Source organism: Hyperoodon ampullatus (assembly GCF_949752795.1).
Source record: "Hyperoodon ampullatus genome assembly, chromosome: 13".
NCBI lineage: Eukaryota > Metazoa > Chordata > Mammalia > Artiodactyla > Ziphiidae > Hyperoodon > Hyperoodon ampullatus.
The window spans coordinates 49,807,315-49,829,297 of NC_136926.1; the positions used below are offsets into that span (position 1 = coordinate 49,807,315).

The following is a 21,983-nucleotide window of genomic DNA, read 5'->3' on the forward strand; positions in this document are numbered from 1 at the left end:
TATAAGGAAACCATATATTGACTCAGGCCTCAGTTCTCTGAGATCTGCCTTTGTTCTCACCACTCAACTGAAACGGCCCTCTGGAAGGCCTCTAGGGACACCCAAGTCAATGGCTTCTTCCCTTCTCCAACTCCCCAAATGATCCACCTTGAAAATGATCCATTGCCTCCCTCTCGCACATGGGGCTGGACAGGCCAGGTTCTCTGTGTTTTCTGGCTCTCTGTCAGCTTCATCTCTACCCCTCCTCCCTGTTCTCTCTTCTTTCAGCCGTTAGAGAAAGGCTCTGGTCTGTTGGCTGCCAATTTCCTATCTGATCTCCTGCTGACACTGTGTGGATGACTCCTACTTCTTTCTTTTAGTAGCTTTAGTAGCTTTTAGGTTTGATGTAGCCCCATTTATTGATTTTTTATTTTGTTGTTTGTGCTTTTGGTGTCATATCCATTTGAGTCACGGTTTACTGTGAAATATTCAAATGAGAATCTCTGGCCCAGAGAGGTAAGACTGTATACATATTACCTGGAATAGGACATATTCATATTCCATTAATTCATATTAAGACCAGAGTCAGTTGCACAGTGGGGAGTTCAAGGAAGCCAAGATACAATGTGAGGAAACTGCTACTGCGAGAAAGTGGGTAGAATAAGATCAATACAATATATTCCCACATCACCGTATCATTTCCCTTCAACAAACATTTTGTAGGGAGCAAGCCTCACGATGTAAATCACTTTAGTGTATGACCACACAATCCATCACCCACCACCTCGTCCTCATTCTTCATGGATCAACCTTCTAAAAGTTGAAAAAAGAAGAGATTTTTTTTCCTGGTTTAGGTAATCAAGGAAGGTGTTATGAAGGAAGGTGACATTTGAATTGGACAAACTCCAACAGAGTCAGGAAAGATTTTAATAAGCAGCAGTTCCAAGATATCCTAGGATCTATTTCTATGAGTACATGTTATAAATTCCCAGAAATGGGTCTTAGAATAAATACCTGTAAAATGCCTCTGGGAATGTATTATATATTCTAGATTCCTGGAAAATAAGTGTAACTAAAACAAAATAAGGAAAAGGAGACAAAAAGAGGAAGAAAAGGAAAGTAGTACACACTAGTCGAAATAAATATGCTTCTTCAAATCATCAATCTGAGTTAAGTAATTAGTAGGCTATTAAAAATGGATATTCAACTCCCCAAATAAATACTTATGAATTGAGAACATTTTTGCAAGATTTAGCTAAGCCTCAAATTCTGTAGTCAAAAACAATCACCACAGCAATTCCGTTTACTGTGCATTTATGTGAAAAATGAACACAGCCTTATTTAATCTTCACAATTGCCTACAGGTTAAGTATCATTATCTGCATTTTACTGATAAAGTATCCAGGCTTAAAAAGTATAGACGCTCAAAGTCAAAGAGCTGCAGTATTGCTTCCCAATCAGGGAACAACTGTGAACCATAAAACAGTAGCTAGAGGTCTCAGCATTAAGTCAAATTTGCTTTTGCTCATTTTCAGACCCTACCCTATGACCTCAACTTACACTGTAGTGGTTGAAATGTGAGCCAAATGATTTGGGGTTTAAATCCGAATTACAGAAATTCTTAGTATAGCCATATTTATAAATTCTTTGGGTCTTAGTCTTTCCATATGTGAAAACATGGTAATGATAACTGAGCCTAATTCCATTGTGTTGTTATAAGGATTACATGAGTTAGTTCTTAGAAGAGTACCTGGAAAATAGTAAGAACTCAATGAATGTTACCTGTCATTATTATTCTTTGGGACCAAGTTAATTACTTAATTCTCTTCTTTTTAACTCTGTTATCTGAGTTACCCTCTTGACCCCAGCTAACTCCAGGGTCTCCATTACAAAAATATTTTAAAAATACTAATAATGAGGCTACAGATAGTTGCTCTTAGGGGGTATGCTTTAAGACTCATCAAATATTTAATATTAATGAAAATCATAAGCTATTAAATTGAGACAAATTAGAATGTACTGCTCTCTGTCTCTGGCATTAATTTTTCTTCTTTTATTTTTTCCCCAAATTTGGGTCAACATCAAGTGTTTCAAGGAATGCTGTTAATATCCATTATTTTGAGACATGTATAAATCACTGCAGGGTATTTCAACTACATTTCTTTGTCTAGGGTTCCTCTACCATTCTTTCAAGACACCTACAGACAAAATTACATTTTTAACTAGTTGATATTATTCCAACTGATAGAACATAAGTAAAACAGACAAACACACATATACTGATAAAACAAAATAAGAAAATATCCTCCAGAAGCCTCAAAAAACACTGAACACAAAAACATACAAAATAAAACTCTTATTTCTTTTTGAGCTATTGATGAACCATCAAATAAACACAAAGGTAACAAGTGGTCCATTTTCTTTTTTTTTGTACTTTGGTTAAAGATACAACCTATCATTCTAACCAGATTATTTATGAATGTATGGAATTGAAGGCTGAAGGATCAGTTGAGATTTTGTATTGACCCAACTGAACTCTTACATGTTTAGAAAGGAACTCAAAATTGATATTTTGCTGTGTATGGGAAATTAAAATCAACTTCACTTTGCATACTTCAGGATATAAATTATAAAAGTCCTTTGCCTTCTCCATTCTCCTGAGATAACAAATGTGAAATGATCTAACATGGACTGAAATACGCATAGCAGGCACTCAGAAATGGTAGTTCTACCATCCGTTTTTCTGTAATAACTTATAAAGAATATAAGCATATATAACAGTAAGCATGACAGCATAAGAATTCAAAAGGACACTGATTTGGGTGGTAGGAGTCAGTTGGGTTCATCTCAATTTCTTCAAATGCAAAATGAAGTGGTTCCTGATTTTAAAGATTGAATTTTTCTATAGTGTAAATAATTTTACAGTCTATGAGCAAAGCAAGCATTTTTTCACAAAAGCATTATATACTTTTAAATTTAGATTGCAAATAGGATAGATAGTATAAAACCAATTTATACTATATCATTCTTGTATATCTTTTGATTTAAAAAATGTACTAAGAACAGAAGGAAAAATATGTCCAATAACTAGCAGAACTGAAGTCCAGGCAACCTGTAAAATTAAAATACACTATATGTGTGTGTTTTATACACTTTCTCTATCTATATAACACATATATAAATATATAGGTATATATGTATGTGCATATATACATATATATATATATATTACATGAATACTATTTTAAATTGGTAGCTAATAAAACTTAAGCTTAAAATTTACCCTGGGGCTTTTTTTTTTTTTTATGGTACGCAGGCCTCTCACTGCTGTGGCCTCTCCCGTTGCGGCGGAGCACAGGCCCCGGACACGCAGGCCCAGTGGCCATGGCTCACGGCCCCAGCCGCTCCGCGGCAAGTGGGATCCTCCCGGACCGGGGCACGAACCCGTATCCCCTGCATCGGCAGGCGGACTCTCAACCACTGCATCACCAGGGAAGCCCTACCCTGGGGCTTTTTAAAGACCCACTCTAACTCAGCTCGTACCCATTTGTTTTTACATTCATGCACTAAAACAATAAATGGATATTTTGTAGACTTGCTTAGGTTTTCAACAGAGGCATCTGGTATATTATTTTCATTTTGTAAAATAATTCATAAAGAAGAGCAAAAAATATATATTCGTATAAGAAATGTCACTGCAAGTATTTGCCATTTATCAAGTAACTATCTGCTAATTGTACTAGATCTCTGCCTCTCTGAATTGTTTGCCCGTCATAGCCTCCATATGTGTCCATAAACATAACTGGTCTTACACAGCATCAGCCAGTGTGGGTGTAGTGAAAAGCACATGGGTTTCAGATGATCTGGGTTCAATACTAAGCTCTACCGCTTAAGTAACTATTGATATATAGTTAATTTCAGTTAAATAGTATAACATCCACTAGATTCTATGCCCTTATGTTTCATTGAGACTGGTGTTTACACATTCTCTCCTTATCAGATACAATGAATTGGTTTAAGTTAAAAATATGAAAGCGTTACACAAGTGTTCATCATTATTAGAGTTGATATGGCATCCCAGTGTCATCATCCCTTTATCCTGTGGCTGTTAGTTTCTTTCACACGCAATTCTGTCCATTTAACATTCTAAATATTTCTTAAATCTCTGCTTTCATCTTCATCCCTACTACCACCTCACTTAGGCAGGACCTCATGCTCTGTTTACAGCCTCCTCCCTTTTTATGCCACTTAAAGCCATCTTGTAACAAAGATGCCACAATGATGAATCCCAAAACACAATCAGACCATGCTATATTCCTATCTAACATCCTAAAGTGATTCCCTGTAAAATACAAAGTGAAGTTCAAGCAATAAAAGGGCATTCATAGCCTACCCTAATCTTATACCTGAACTACTTCTCCAGACTCATCTCTCACCACTTCCACCCTCAACATTTCTAGACACTAACTTAATGCTCTGCTCATTAAGAATTCCCTTCTCCCCTTCACCAGGTGACTATCTCCTACTTAACTGCTACGAATTAACCTGAGAACTTTCCAAGGCATGGCTAATAGGCCTAGAAGGCATTCTCACATACAAATTAATTTCCATGTTATAATACACCTATTTATTTATGTGTCTATCTATCTGGCTAAAATGTGAGTTCTTAATGATGGAGACCTTTTTTTTTTCTTTGCCCTGCTAGCAACCAGGCTAATGCCTAGCACATATTAGGCACATTTGTTGATATATATTGTTGTTTCTACCTGAACCACATCTGGGCCAAAAATATCTACACAACACCAAGAAGCCAGAAATTGAAAATCATCAAATTAAAACAATAATAAGCTGGAATAGCCACATGACAAAGACCAAAATAATATTATTCCAAAAGTTAATCCACCATTCCTATGTTTCAAAGGCAATCTCATTACACCTAAGTATTTCAAAGAGATATTTTGAAAAAATCAACTGCTTCCATTCATCATATCTAAATAAAATCACATAGCAATTATTAATGGTAATTGTGGGAAATATTTTATAAACTTTAATTTGAATGGTAATATCCATTTTGATAAAAATTTAAAGGAAAGATTGAAAATAATGTCACATGGGCCACATTGAGAAAAAACATATTTTTAAGTGAAGTGAAGATTGAAGGGTCCTGGGAACTAAGCCAAAAACTTAATATGTAGCAACTACAGTGACACATTAACCCTCAATCAATAATTACCTTCCTACTGCAGTATTACTTGAAAGATTATTCTTTCAGGGATTGATTCAGAATATTTTACCATATTAAGTAAAATGCAGCTGGGTCACAGATACTAAGAGAAAAAGAGAAAACCAAAAAGAAAAAAAAATCTATGATACATGTTTTTAAGTTACGTATTTCCCTCCATTAGAGTTCTAGGTTTGTTTCTGTTCTCATCTATTAATAATTTTGAACATATCTATACCCAGATTTGGGTTTTCTTGGCCTTTCTTTTTTCATATAACTAGTCCCTTAATGCTTCCTCCTGAGTCTTATTTTCCAAGCTCTTAATCAACATTTCCACTTTCTTCTGGGCTCTAATGTTACCAGTTGTCCTTTAAAAATGTGGCCATCTGCAAGTAGCAAATAAATAACTCCTAAACTCTTTTCATGCAATAGATTTCTTCTTTAGATTGGTTAATATGATTCCCAGCTAGTCCAGTAAGTGACTTTGCATAATAATAAGCAATTTGTAAATGGCCTAGTCCAGTTCAGCTATTCTTTTTAAGCATTTCTATTCACTGTTAAGTTTTTAAAATGCTTTATAATCATTTTTGCTTGATATTCTTCATAATAAAATTGTGAAATAGGTCAATATTAAACTCACTGGAATCTAAGTTTCTCAGAGGTACTACATAATTAGGCTTTTATATTCCTCCAAGGTAAAACAGAGGCTAGCCTCAAAAATACTGGAAGAAAGAATTGGTAATAGTGTCACTTTATAAATTTGCACAGAATTGATGAAACATTCCTAAGGACTTGAAAAGGTAGCACTGAACAGATGAGTTTGCTAAACCTTTACATGAAGGTCACCTGACAGCCTTGCGGCATTCTGCATTTAGAGTTGGATTGCAAGAATTCCTGAAGCAAAATTCCAGATACAGTCTCCTTCACAATAAAAATGATTCACCTTTCCTACCCAGCCTCTACAACTAACATCAATCCAATTTCCCACTAACTCTGCTAATTCTTCCTCTGCCATGGGTTTTGAACCATACTCTAAGCCTTAACTCGCCTAAACATCCTCCAAGTTTAGACCTATGTCACTTCACCTAAGGATTACTCCATTTAACCACTTACATCAATCTTGAAATGCCCTGTATTTTGGCTTCTAAAATATCCCCTGTTCTTATCTGGCTGCCTTCATTTTCTTTTGGGGTTCTTTTTCCCCTACAAACTCCTTCTATGCCTCTTGTTCCTGATGGGTTTACATTCTGCAGGATGATATATTTTGAGCTCCTCTCTCCTTAGTCTATGTAATTCCGAGGTGATCTTATCAACCACAACAGCTTCTAGCAGCACTCCTCTGAAATCTTTCAAATGTCTCTCTCTCCAACCTGGATGTTTCTTCTAAGCTGAAACATATGTCCCCAATACCTATTAAACATCTCTAATGGATACTGCAAAATACCATTAACTTTATATATCAAATCAACTTCCTTCAAATGTTTCTCATTTTGAATCTTAGTAAATGTAATCACCATCCACTCAGGAAACCAGATCCTAAATCCTGGAGTCATACTAAAATGTTCTCTGCTTCACTTTCCATATTCAGTAAAACTTTATTTCTCCAAAATATTTGAGAAACTACTATGTACCAGATATTAAGCCATGTGCTAGACATAAAGCAGTGAGCAAGGTAGACATCATTCTTATACTCATAGAATTTACATCCTAATGGAATGTACAGAGGCAAAGAGGCCATTCATATGGTAATCTATGTGAAAGACATTCCCAAGAGTTTGGCAATATACAACCTATGGAGCTGTATATGGTAGTCCTGCAGACACAGTGTCAAAAGAACAAAAGTATCATGTTCATTATACTTTTTTTTTACTATGCCTCTGCATTATAATTTTCCTGGACTGCCACAATAACTCTCTAACCATTTTCTGTCTTTTTTTCCTAGTCCCTATTGTATTCATCCACTACAATGTTGCCAGAATAATCCTTCTAAAATTTCAAGCTGACCATAACCTTATCATGCTAAACACCACCTATAGGATACAATCCAAAGTCCTTAAACTGGCCCACAAAGCCTTCATGATAGAGCCTCTTTATTCTCCATTCCTCCACACGTTCTCCACTGCGGCCATGCTAAGCTCCTTGCCAATCTCCATGCTCAGAGTACTCTCTCACTGTTCTAGGCCTCGAAACATGCTCTACCATAAATAATCCTCCCCTTCTGAATCACTTCTTGCCCTTCACACTTATCCCTGGCATCAATCTCTATAAAGTCTTCCTTAAGATTCATCATGGTCCTATGGAACCATGGGTCCCATAGGTCCTATGGGTCCTCTGCTCTCTCATGTCACCCTGCCATATGCCCAACATATTACTTATGGAATCAGATTATAATTACAAGTTTGCTTCTCTTTCCTGATAGACTATAAGTTTTTGAGAGTCAGGGACCCTGCTTTGCTCATTTTCATATTTTTGCTTCCTCTAACAGTGCCTTGCATGTAGGAGTTCCTCGATAAATAGTTGGTGAATAAATTAATTGGTGGCAAACAGTCTACCTTGCATAATGATATTGGGTTTTTCCTCATATACCATGTTATGAAGTCATACTTATCTCGGAATGGACAGTAGTTTCCTAGTCTAGGAGGCCACTCACCCTTGCTGTCTCCATTCCAGATCCTTCACAGTGTCTAATAAGAGAATCCTTCTGAAAAATGGCAGTCTTACAATTCCTTCAAAGTACAAGACTCACTTCCTGAAGGAAGCCCTCTTCATTACTTCAATAGAAACAGTATATTCTTATTCAGAACTCTCCATGTTTTAACACAGGAATAGATATTTGCCTACTTTTTTGCTAAGAAACTTTTCTATGTATATGTGTAATAGGGAAGAACAAATCTGACTCCATACTGGATCTGTTTATTTTACTTTAACCTTCGTGTTCTATTGTTTCTGCTACAAGTTAAAAATGTTGCCTACAGGACAGCCCATTCTCAAGGCTCTGACGTTTAAAGGTATAACACTTTTCCATTCATATAGAGATAAAAAGTTGCAGAACAGAGAATAACATTTATGACCGGACCTGCCTGGACAGCTACAAGAACAAAGGATTCCCACACTAAGAAGTCTGCACCGACAAACCACACATCCTCCCCTTTTAGTACAAAAGAAGCCTGAATTCTAACTTTGATAAGATGGTTCTTTGGGACGCTAATCCACCATCTTCTTGGTCTGCTGGCTTTCTGAACAAAGTCGCTATTCCTTACCCCAACACCTCAACTTATTGGACTGTTGTGCGGTGAGTAGTACGAGATTGCACTTGGTAACGTATGTACTCTCTTTACCATGACTGTATTAAGAGCCATATGAATAAAGACTCTTCGTCTTTGAGTTGTCTCTACTATCTACCCATTGCTGTAAATGTGACAGGTATTTAATATATCCTTTTTGAAAAAATTCCCTCTGGATTCTGGTCCCAACATGCTGCCACAACTATTCTTACAAATTCAATTATTTTCTATTTCATCTGATTTGATTTCTTAGCAGTGTCTATCAAAGCTGACCGCTCTCTTTCTTGAAAGATGGACTTTGCTTAGCTTTCCTACACTATGCCCTTCTGATTTGTCTTTTGTCTCTCTGGCTACTTCTCAGTCAGCTATGGAAGCTGTTCTTTAACCAAACCATTAAACCTTCTTCCTCAGAGGTGCCTCCTTCTCCCCCGGGTCCACTTTCCATCTTACTCTTCACAGCTCAATCAATCTGTGCTTTTTATAGCCCCGTTTTGAAAGGGGTAGGAAAGTAACTTCATTCTGTCTAATGTATGGAAGAATGTGTTTTAATGAGCATAGTTCCTATGGTAATATTGAACAAGGAGGGAAAGAAGAGAAGAGCAAGCCACTGGATGATTTTAGAAAAAATTTCTGCAGACATATAGCATTAAAAGGACATTTTGTGATTAAGTTTTATAAAGACAGGGTTATGTGGAGGGCAGGGAAACTTAAGGGTTATTTTGTTCTGTAAAATGTAACATGGTGATTCAGATCATGTTAGTGAATATAAAATCACCTGTGTTTGTGTGATCTGGCTTTAAACCACCAAAGAGAGTACTGTTCATTTACCACTTCAAAAGTTGTAACAGCCTTCCTGAGGCAGAAGTGCTTAAGAGTCTGATAATGTCCAGTAACTTACTTAAAAGAGGATAAAACAACACACCGTCAGGCAAGCAATCGGATTTAAATAGAGCTAATTTAGAAAGCATAGTGCTTTAGCAAATTCAGAAATTAATCCAGATTAAGACATTTTGCTTTCAGGATCTATTTCAAAAGACCAATTCTACAGCTCTAACTTAGAAGTGCGAGCAGGGAAGGGAGTCAAAATGTATACGCTATAAAAATCCTCATGCGTTCAAAAGCATACCTTCAAAAATTATAGAGCAAATCATCAGCATGAATTATTTCAAAATGATAGAAATATAGCTTAATTTTTTTAAGAATAAATCCATTGGGAATGGGGAAGATTGTAATTTATTCTGATATAAAGAATCTAGAAATTTAGATAATATATCTGAAACACATTTCTGTCTTTTGTATAATATAGTTTATGATAAATTGTTTGTTCAAGGAGTTATTTAATCTATATGTTTCATCCGGAAAACTGACACATTTCTCCTATATACATGAAGTAAGTTACTGACTGAAGTCCACAGGTCTCTAAAGCAAACTTAAGAATTTAATGGAAATTTTATTGCCACATACGCCTATCCAATCAAGGAGAAACTAGTGATTTTTTATAGTTCAAAATTGTGTTTTGAGAGCTAAACTTTCACATCTGAGTTCAACAAACTCCCAAAGACAGATGCATAAGATTATATAAGTGAGACACATTAAATCAAGTGATTCCATATATAAAAACCCACCACTTTGCCTAAGAAAGGATGCATTTTGTTCACTGTTATTCCTGAAATTTATTCTGTTTATATAACATGAACACACAGTATCTATGATTATAAATTTCTTGGTAACCCATTGTTGGGATTTGTTTACAATATTTTTAGTGACGATAATCTTTATGTCTTGTGTAAATAAGTATTTCTTTATGACCTTTATGACCAACTTAAAAGTTCTTTGAAAATTGTAACATGACCTTACCTTGCTTCCATTTTCTCTTGCTTCTTGTTCCATCTTGAGGTCAGAAATTAGCAGATTCTTATATTTGTTTTTTCCATTACTGCCGTGGTCATCTAGTCTGTATTCTGAAGTCAGCTGTGCTGAGAGGGGACTGTCACTCAGGTTCAGTGGCTGCTCGTCCGGCTCCAGCCCAGTTTTGCCATCACCGTTAGAGTCACCCATTTCCCTGCAGTGTGTTCCCCCTGAAGCAATTGAACTATGCCCCAGAGTCTCATTGCCATTAAAGCTCTCGGCAGCAGAATCATCTGTTGGAAAGAAAAATTTATATTTTGATTTTATTGATATGCTAATCAGTTTCTACTTCAACTAGCATTTTTTTTTTTTTTGGTACAAGAGATAAAAGGAAAATTTATAATGATAACAGGATAAATGTATCAAGAGGTACAACAATATTCATAAACAATACCCATAAAAATTTGCTATGATTTTGATTGGGGTTGAGAACTTACAACTTGACAATACTGAATCTTCCTAGTCGTGAACATGGACGATGTCTCTATTTACTTAGTTCTTCTTTGATTTTGTTCATCAGAGTTTTGAAGTTTTCCTCATATATATCTCATACATATTTTGTTAAATTTATACCTAAGTATTCCATTTTGGCGTGCTAATGTAAATGATACTGTGGGTTTTTTTTGTTTGTTTGTTTTAAACATCTTTATTGGAGTATAATTGCTTTACAATGATGTTAGTTTCTGCTTTATAACAAAGTGAATCAGTTATACATACACATATGTCCCCATATCTCTTCTCTCTTGCATCTCCCTCCCTCTCACCCTCCCTATCCCACCCCTGTAGGTGGTCACAAAGCACCAAGCTGATCTCCCTGTGCTATGCGGCTGCTTCCCACTAGCTATTTATTTTATGTTTGGCAGTGTATATATGTCCATGCCACTCTCTCACTTTGTCCCAGCTTATCCTTCCCCCTCCCCATATCCTCAAGTCCATTCTCTAGAGAATAGACTCAACTAGCATTTATTGAGCTCCAATTGTGTGCTTGGCATTGTGCTACCTAATTTTACATATAATGTGTAGTTTATCCTTAGCAATAAACTTGTGAAGTAGCCATTGTTATTTTTAATCTAGTAGGCAAATTTAGGCACAAGAAGTGAAGTAAAATAATTAGAAGATAAAATAATAAGATGAAACAAAGAAAACAGTTCAATCTCAAATGCAATCGCAGAGAAAAGTAAATTAAAAAAAAAAGCGAGAACAAGATATTTGCCAATTATTTTGCAAGTAGTTTTTGTTTTTCCAGGGAGAACAACCAGATTTGGTGAAAATTCTCTGATGAAAGCATCTTCCACCTTGCTAGTGGGGTATATATTGGTACAAGCTATGGGTGTTTAATATGCACCTGAAACATTAAAAGTGCTCAGAAACTTTGCTCCAGTCATTACAAAGACTATTAAGCCTGAGGAGTTTAATCATTGCATGCATCTCTGTGCAGGTAAAAAGACAGTTAAATCAGTGTTGTTTATAATACAAGATCTAGAAATGATATAAATTATCAAAAATAAAAATTTGGCTTAACATATGTTGGAACGTTTAGATTATGGAATTAATCAATATTCCATTTTAAATACACAAGAAAATGTGAGTCATGAGTCACTGAATGGAAAAAAACTAGCTACAGAAAGGTGTGGTCAATATGATCCCGATTTCATAAAAAGAAAACACATAAACACAAGAACAAAAAGACTGAAAAGTTGTAGTCCAAAACGTTAATACTGATGTCCTCTTAACAGTGTGGCACTGGATTTTCTAATATTCTCTATTATCTACTCTATGTATAATTTATAATGTATTATAAAGTGTATCATTTATAATATATAACTAAATGTATATATAATTTTTCTATAACAAAAATGGAAAAACTGTAGAAAAAAGGGAAAAATGAGAAGAAGCAGAATTAGGAAAACTTTTTTGGCTTTAAAATACATAATAAGCTTGTTTAGAAGAAAATATATCAATAACAATCTACTCAGAGTGAGAAATAAAATTTACATAAAAAATAAAGTTCTGTTTCTCTTAATTTCCTCTTTACATTTATGATAAGAATTTATGATTCATTTTAAAGGATTATGATGGACAAAAGTATTAAACTGTTTCCTTTAGGGCAGGGCTATTGATGAAACCATGTAAATATCAGTGAGCAAGAGTAATAATTTTCAGTAATTTTTTGTGACTTTTTTGTTTGATTTCTACTATTCTCAAATATGCTTTCCTTTTGTAAGGTGCAATGAAATATTTGATGCCTTCTAATCAATTAAATTCACGGAAATAATGTTTACGTTCTGAAGGAGTAGTACAGCTCACTTCTTCATTCATTTGTTCAACAAACATTTATTGAGCGCCTATTTTTGGCCAAAAGGGGGTTAAATATTTGGCCAATAGAGACCCCTTCAGCTTCAATGACTCAATGAGTTCACAGATAATTTAAAGAGACAGAAAAATAAACATGCAACTAAACTACAGAGTAAAAAAGGAACAAGGAATCCAGAACAAGGGATAAAGGCATCAGAGAAGGTTTCTAAAGAAGGTAGCTGAATTCCAAAGCTTTAACCAGGTGAAGAGTTGGGGAAGAGCATTCCCCACCTAGACATCAGCAGGTGCAAAGTCACAGAGGCAAGAATATGCAGGGCACATGAGGAATAAGAGTAGAGAGCTCAGTGCAAAAGAGAGACAGAAGAAAGGAAAAACTAAAAAGGGAGGAAGATAAGTGTTTTGTGTATCAGAGAGCTTGGATTTTACCTTAAGAGTCAACAGAAGTAATTTTAATTTACTGTGGGAAGTGATGTGAAAAAAATATACTTTAAAGATATCACTCTATCTTGGATGAGAATAGTATGAAGGTGACAAAATGGAAGTTGGGGAGACCAGTTAGATGTAGAAGCCATCTAAGTCAGCATTGCTGAATGCTCAAACTAAAACAGCAGCAGTACAGAATAAGAATGGATGACTAAAAAAAAATCTTAAGAATAGGAAAGATATCATAAACAAACTTATGGTTACCAAAGGGAAACGTAGGGAGGAGGAATAAGTCAGGAGATTGGGATTAACATACACATGCTACTATATATAAAATAGGTAACCAACAAGAACCTACTGTATAGCACAGAGAACTCTACTCAATATTCTGTAATATCCTAGATGGGAAAAGAATCTGAAAAAAATGAATATATGTATATGTATAACTGAAACACTTTGCTGTACACCTGAAACTAACAAAACCTTGTAAATCAACTATACTCCAATAAAAATGAAAAAGAACAGTTAAGATTGGTAATAGATAGACAAGGGTCTGGAACAAAGCCCAGGTTCCTTGCTCTAGTAAAAAATGAAAACAAAGGGCATTCAGTGTAATTATCAGCAAAATAGTATTTTTAAACAACTTTCTGAACCTATTTTGTGAGACAATTAAAACGTGTTCACAGAGCAAGATTCTACTTTTAAATTACTCTGTTTATGTACCCATTCAAGAAAAGACCTCATTTGGAGAGAAGACAAGAGAATTTAGGAAACTGGCCATAAGAAATATGATGTAGCAGTTTCCATGGCTATTAATTTGAGAAACTGATAACATTCTTTTAACAAGGAAAGATCAAGGTCTGAAAAAAATGTTAGGGGAATAACGTATGAGTAATTTGGAATTTCATGCTAAGTCATATGGTTATGCTAAAGTATGAAAGGTCATTTCTGATTATTTCCTTCCAAGAAAATCCAAAGAAGAGTATAATGGACACATTCAAGTCCAATTATTTAATTCATGAAGAAAACTGTGATTTAACATTTGTGTACTAGAATCCTTTAAAAAATAATAAAAGTTTCATGTAAGAAATGTTTATCAATATGTTAAAAATATAACGTTAAAGATACCTTTAAAAACTAAATCTACATTAGCATGAAACAAATCCAATGTCAATTATAGTTAAAAATTAAACAAGCTATATCTGTTTCTTTAATCTGATATCATCATACATATTAATAAATAGTATACGGTTTATTCGTTTTTCAGGTAAGAGAAACATCATTTATCGGGAGAGTCTTTAATAAAAGTCATGTATTTATAATTTTTGTATAAAGAATAAACAATAAAGGAGAAAATATTTTTAGACAGAGTGGTTCACTCCAGATGTTACCAAGGTAACTAAATTCAACAGCTTTACACATTTTATTCCTGAGTAAATCAGTATGTTTCATGAAGAACAAATTAATTATTCACTCATTTGTAACAAACACATATCCACATATTTTATCTTGTAAATGGTAAAAGAACTGATAATCTCACGTGCCTCTGTTTCATAAATCAAAATTTAAAACAAAGTTTTTGATGGCTGTATTAGAAAAATTTAATATAAAGAGGTGAGCAGACATGATACCATAACAATTTTTTATTGTCTATCTTCGTAAAACCACATTAATGGCTTTTATTATCTCTTCCTTAAAGATACTTTTTCAGAATTAGACCACAAATCTAAGACTCCTGTTTATCATAACAATTCACATCAGTTTACTGCTTTACATGGGAAATCTGCTTCCTTACCCAACAGAGTTTGCTCCATCCTGAGTGGCTGCTGGCATGTGGGTACCGGGCTGCTACACAGAGAGTGTAGTGTTTAGATCTGTAGATTTGATCTTTAGGTTCACAGGCCCTGATTGATGGTGTTTCTCTCAAATTTCAGCCTGGGTACCATAGCATTGGAACCAAAAACTCTGTATTTGAGTCCCAAGGAAAAACAGCACCTGGAGCTTTGGAAATTAAGGTGCCCAGTGTACCTAGCAACAGAGGAGAATGTGGAATATGATGACAGGTAGTGTGGAATCTAGTGACATCAGAAGGGCAGTTGGATATTTGGGTTGTGTTTGTGCTGAGGTTAGTTTTGATGGGATGAATTTAGTGTTGCCAAGGGGCTGTCCAAGTGAGCTTGGCTCTTGTCTATCACACTAACCGTGAGTTGCAGCCTATTTGTTTACTTCTTTCTCCTTCCCTACGCCCCATCCCCTCCACCAATTAGTACAGACTCTAGAAATACCATTTGTTTAAATTATTTCTAACACCCCCACCAGCACTTTGTGTGAAGTAGTTTCATCAGCACCAGAGTCAATGGTTAGTTCTCCCTATATAAAAAGAACTAACCTATAACAGTGTGTGGTGTATGTGTGTATGTATATTTAAGTATGTCTATTAATATACATAATATGTATATCTATCTTTCTCTATATATATATACATACATATATCTATTTTCTCGATATATGTATACATGTATATGTATATCTCTATTTCTGTGTATAAATATATGTGATATATATTTGAAATCTCCCAAAGCACCTGACCTACTTTTGTACTCACTTTCAGTAGCTCTTCATTATGGCCTTTAGGCCAAGTGCCTTGGGAAAAATGAATAGGAAAAAAATATATATCATCTTCATTTTAAGATTAATACTTGGAAATTTAATCCTAAAATGCAGGTCAGATGCTTATAAGGTCCGAAAAACTATTAATTGTTTGCCCCAAAATGCAACATAGTCTCCCATCTCTAGTCCTTTGACTACATTTTGAAGTCAAAACATTCAGGAGAAGTTTACTGATGCAGATAAAGTCACATGACTACTGCTGAAAGGTTACAGGACATTGATTTTAAAATGATCAAACCAATATTGAGAGTAAGAAAGTAACAAGGAGATTCAGTTTTCCAGTAGATTAATTCTACAGAAGGGTGTTATCCTTGTTTGGGAGCTCTTAATTCGGCCCTTGCCATTGGAAGAATGGGCTCTAATTAAAGGAGCAGGATAGTGATGGCACTGAGATAAGCTACGTGTTCCAAAGCATATAACTTAAGCTCAGCACAATAATTAAATAAGACTATTTCTGAGCTACCAATGAGGAAATAATGTATATTCTTTATATTACTTTCTTTACAAATTTTAACCAAATACCTATTGTGTGCTAGACACTCTTCTTGAGATTGTGAGTTCATAGAGACTCCACATGGAATTTGTTCTTAGACTATAACAAAAGAATTACAATGCAAGGTAGAAAACAGTATCTATCCTACATGAGTTTCATATAAGGTGCAATGAATAAACTAGGTTCTTAGGAGAAAGAAAAGTTGCCTATACGTCACTGGGGATGAGGAAGATATCAGAGAAGGCAGGTTACAAGAGGTGCAATTTGAAAGAGGTGAGATATATGATGGTGATGGTGGAGGTTATTCTACTTCAGAGAGTATAAAAGAAAAAGAACCACAGACAGGAAAGAGCTGGAAGAGGACAGGGAATTGAGTATATTCTACAATTCTACATACTAAGACAGGAAACTGTATATTTCAGTAAAGTTGTGGATCTTTTACTGTATATTCCTTTTTCTGGATCACATAAAATCATTAACGGTTCTCCCAGGGTAGGTACTTGGAGAATCCTACTGACTATGTGAGTCTAGTCTATTAAAAGTCTATCTCTGTTCCCACCTCAGAGCCACTGTCAACTGACTGATAACAAAGCATTCTCCCAGTTCTAAGAGGACCTATTTTTTGAAATGGCCATTAATGTAATAACTTATGAATGGTTTCTTAATTGTCTAAATAAGTTATAAACTACTATTTTCATGCTTACCCATTAGCTTGTTTAGGGTTTCAAAGAACTAGACACTTTATAGAAAATGATAGGCATAACATTTTTAATAATTACAATGTAACTTGAAAATATCTCTGATTTATTTTGCTGATGAAGTCACAGTTACTGTGAATACTGTGTTTTACTGACTATATTTATAATACAATAAAATGTTAACTTTCCATTAGAGGTAAGTGAAAATTATATAGGTATGGATATATATGTATACATATATACATGTGTGTATATATAGAGTGCTTTATACAAAGTTGATGTCATTTATATAAATTAATTTGATAATAAGACAAATGATGTCATAGATAGCATAATGCACTAATGCAGCTGAGTAAGACATTCATGTAGTATTATCAACTCACTCAAGAAGTTATTTACAGCTGCAACTTAAAACCAAAACAATTGGGCTTCCCTGGTGGCGCAGTGGTTGAGAGTCCGCCTGCCGATGCAGGGGACACGGGTTCGTGCCCCGGCCTGGGAAGATCCCACATGCCACGGAGCTGCTGGGCCCGTGAGCCATGGCCGCTGAGCCTGCACATCCGGAGCCTGCGCTCCGCAACGGGAGAGGCCACAACAGTGAGAGGCCCGCGTACCGCAAAAAAAAAAAAAAAAAAAAAAAAAAAAAAAAACCAAAACAATTGATACCATGGGTCTTTTATGTTCTGTCTCATACAACAAGCAGTATATATGATGATAAAGTCTCATTAAATTTAAAGTAAATCTAAGACAATTATAATATAGAAGTTCAATGTTTTCCATGAAAACTGACAGCTAACCACTGGAGAGAAATGTTCAAGAAAACACATTAAATGGGCAATAGAAACAAGAAACAATGTCATGTAGTATTATAATAAAGCCATTCTATTAGAAAGTGATTTGAAAATTTATAAAAGGAATGACTCAGGGATTTACCGTGAATTATCTTAAACTGAAAACTAAGTTAAATGAAAAACAGGTGACAGATTTTGGGCTAAGTGATTCTGAAAAGAAATATTCTAATTAAAGCTAATATTAATGCAATCCAAAAGGAGTTTCCCCTAATTTGGCATTTAGACAAACAAAAACTCAGGAGGGTATTTTTGCCTTGCCAGTAATAAGTCAGGATATACTTTATCCTGAAAAGCTGAAAAGCAATGAAAAGACAAAAAAGAAAAAGAAGACCAACTATAACAAGCTTAATATTTTAAGCAAGTGTCATGTAGCTGGATAGGACTTTGGCTATCTTCAAATTTATCCTTACAGCAAGCACTGTTGGGTCTTTCTACCTCACAGAAGCTCCCCTCTCTGGGAAGTGCCCTTGGCTCACAGTGATAAGACATAAGCAGCCATGCTTCTATTTTGTCTGTTAACCTTTTTGGATCCAATTCCTTCACTAACTTGAACAAATCAGCCATTATTCTGCCTAATGCATCCTTCTGAGTTCCTGTCCACCAGGTCACAACAAGTCATTTGCTTTCACTCACTGCCATGTCCCAGGATCATATTAATTCTCCGGTTCTGGACCACAGTCTAGTTCACAGGGGACTTTAACTGCCAAACCAAATCCTACTAGAAACCACCACAGTTCTACATATGATGAAACCATACTAAAATTTCTGGGGAGCAAAAATGGTATAATCATGTCTGCCTTGGTAAGACATGATGATAAGGGGTGGATGATAACTCTAAAATATAAGGGCCTGCATTCTCGATGAGGGGAAATCTAGTGTTCTGGAGCATAACTATATACTATACACACACTCCAAAGTGAAGGATATGTTGTTAAAACTTGACTTCTTTACCAATAAGAGGAAGGCACATCACCTAGTAGGTTTCGTCTGGTGTAGATTACAGTGAAAGGGGATTTTCCACTTGACCTTCATGAAGACAAAATGAATTAGGTATCTGTAGCAGACCAGGATTGAGTATGGAGCCAGGGGTAATCCCTAACAGGAGAATTTTTGTCAGGACAACCAAGGTTTTAGTGTAAGGCAATGTATTTTTCCTTGAGTGACTTTGCCTTTTGATAAGAGCTCCTAACTCTTTTCCAGTTGGACATCATGAACTGAGCACACTTGGTCCACTAAACATTGTATTTAGGCATGCTCAGTAGTCCTTCCTCATCAAGTGGAAGTGCAATATATAGAAATGAGTCTGTTCAGCCCCAGCGGTGTGTGAGCAGGTTGCTGAAAACTGTCACACAACAGTTGTTTCTTTCATCTCTGCCTAAGTGTCTTAAAAGAAGTTCTTTATAAAAACTGAGAACGGGGCTTCCCTGGTGGCGCAGTGGTTGAGAGTCCGCCTGCCGATGCAGGGGACGCGGGTTCGTGCCCTGGTCCGGGGAGGATCCCACATGCCGCGGAGCGGCTACGCCCGTGAGCCGTGGCTGCTGAGCCTGCGCGTCCAGAGCCTGTGCTCCGCAACGGGAGAGGCCACAACAGTGAGAGGCCCGCGTACCGCAAAAAAAAAAAAAAAAAAAAAAAAAACCTGAGAACGAAAAATGTCAGCCTGGTTTCCATAACTCTGTGAAACACTGCAAAGGTACAGTCCTTTCATGGAGAGACCCAAATATAGAAGAAAATCCACTAAATGGGCAAGACTTTGAGCAGTAAGTCTAGTTGTATATTCTCTTTAGAACAAAGATAATCTACAGTTATTTTTTACACCATTTCTTTGGCAGCAGCCAAATGGTATAGAGACGCGAAAAAGAACAGTTTGGAGTATTTTTAAAGAGAAGTTGGAGGAAGGATGATATTTGATAGATCTTTCACAATAGGCTAAGGGCTTAAAATGTTCATATCCATGTAAATTTCCAACAAAACCCCACTAGCATAGGAGTTGAACTTCATAATCAAGTGTACAGAGTGACTTTTCCTGTGGACATCAATCATCCTACCTGCAAAACCTAGGTTTGCTCAGTGGGATCATGAATTGCGTGGCAATTAAAGCAGGGGTAGAGGATACACATGGGCAGGCACTGGGGGCTTCCATCACCATGTTGATCTGAGTACCCAGTTTGCCAACAAAGTACCCAATCTTAAGATCTTGCTAAAGTACAAAAATCTGAGAAGCTTGCTAACTTCTCTGTGGCAGAGCATTTGTATTTGATGCCTTTAATTAGAGGGGATAGTCACTTGTCCTCAGTAGATGGACGCTTACTTTTGACTTGGTCCTGTATTTCTTGCCCATTCTTTCTCTAACACAACTATATATGAACCTCTGAATGTTTTATATGCTACCTTTTTTCCCCCCACACATTAAATTTAATCAATGAAATCACATCGCAGTAAAAGAAATGAAGCAACTGGAAGATTCCCCTTGGAGTCATTGCTCTTTTTACCTACTCCATCCCTAACAAATTACAGACCTTAAAAAATAATGGAATGAACTATTAAAAACTTTTAAAAATAGCTGTGGTAGGGGACTTCCCTTGTGGTACAGTGGTTAAGACTCCGTACTTCCACTGCAGGGGGCATGGGTTCAATCCCTGGTCAGTGAACTAAGACCCTGCATGCTGTACATCATGGCCAAAATAAGTAAGCAAATAAATAAATTTTTAAAAAGAAAAACATTTAAAAAAATAGCTGTGATGCCCTGAGAGATATTACCTGAACCTGAGGGGCTGCCTTCCAGGATGTGGTCATGTTCTAAACCAGCTACTGATACTTGGGGTTACCTCTCTTAGCCACAATATCAGTCTGGAAAACAAGGCTTTCCAGAGATGGAAGTGACACTTCTCACAATTCTTCTCTACAGCTTTAGGTTCTGTTGGCCTGTAGGAAGGATACTTCCAAGAAATGAGCTAGACAACTGACCATTTCACACCACTCAGGCCACTGTGGGAAGAGAGAAACAGAAGAGCTATGTATTGCCTGCCATCATTGATCCTGAGTACCTGGGGAATAAGATGTCCGAAAACCAAAATGGGTTGGAATGAAGGTCCACAAGAACACCTGAAGCATTTCTCATTCTGCTCTGCAGAAAGAAAAATATTGTCAAAGCAATCTTTGCAGGCAGAGACAAATCTCATTTCCTGATGTGATGCCCCACCTGGCAAATACCCTGAGTCGTTTAAGTGCTAGTGAAAGAAAAGAAAATATGGAAGGAGTAGTGGAGTTGGTTCATCATAACTACTAGCTATGGCTTTGGAATAAGGCACAGAAATATGGCAACTAATGCAATATTTACCTAGATTTCTTTGTTTGCTGTCAGCTGTCAAGTGTCTGAGGATTGAAAACAGATGCCTCATTTTCTTAAGTTTTATTTAAGGGTAGTAGTGGTACTTAAATATACTAATTAGTCCATTAACTGTATAATTTCAATTATTACGGAACTAAAAGAGGTAAGAATGTTATTTGGTGATCTGGCCTCAGAAAGTGAGTCTTCTTAACATCACCTCTCTTTCTCTGTGCAATAGCTGGACAGGACTTACATTTAGTTATATTGGGGGAAAATGAGGTTGTTTGTGGTTTAAGTGACATAGGTGGTAAGTTTTCAGTAGAATTATCTTTGGATGTATAAGAAAGTTGCGTGATGTGTGATGGTGTGATATGTGTGTGTGTGTGTGTCTGTGTGTTAGCAGAAAAATGATGATATGTATTAGGCACCCATAGGGGCAGAAACCTAGTTCATACAATCCCCTCCTAATACAAAAGTGTAGGCTCCAGGAAGGATGATCACTTGCCACTCTGGAAAAATTTGGAGCTTTAAGACAGAGAAAAAGGGAGTAATTGGAACTAGGTCTTTTTATGTTAATCTTTAGAAAGAAAGTATAACAATTATGGTCGATGGAGTTCGCATCATTTAAAAAAATTAGAGCTGCCTTTAGTTCTTGTCTTTCCAGATTATTAGGCAACCAACTCCTTTATGAAATTTTGTGAGAAATTCCAGTGCCCCTTCCATAGATTCCCATTTTTTGTACTGTTTTTGCTTAATTTAGCCAAAAACAAATTTTAACTTGAAAAAAGAAAGCTTAAATAATGCATAATATT

At 36.0% G+C, this 21,983-nt stretch overlaps 1 protein-coding gene across 5 annotated transcripts in view; it reads right to left on the reverse strand.

Annotated features, from left to right (window-relative positions):
- The window catches only part of NOL4 (nucleolar protein 4), a gene marked incomplete at both ends in the record, with an annotated part of 375,288 nt that overhangs the window by 151,322 nt on the left and 201,983 nt on the right, over positions 1-21,983 (reverse strand). For all 5 annotated transcript variants that reach the window (XM_079717454.1, XM_079717453.1, XM_079717451.1 and 2 more), the window contains one exon: positions 10,342-10,625. In XM_079717454.1, the coding sequence (XP_079573580.1) occupies positions 10,342-10,625 (284 nt within the window). The remainder of the gene's footprint in view (positions 1-10,341; positions 10,626-21,983) is intronic.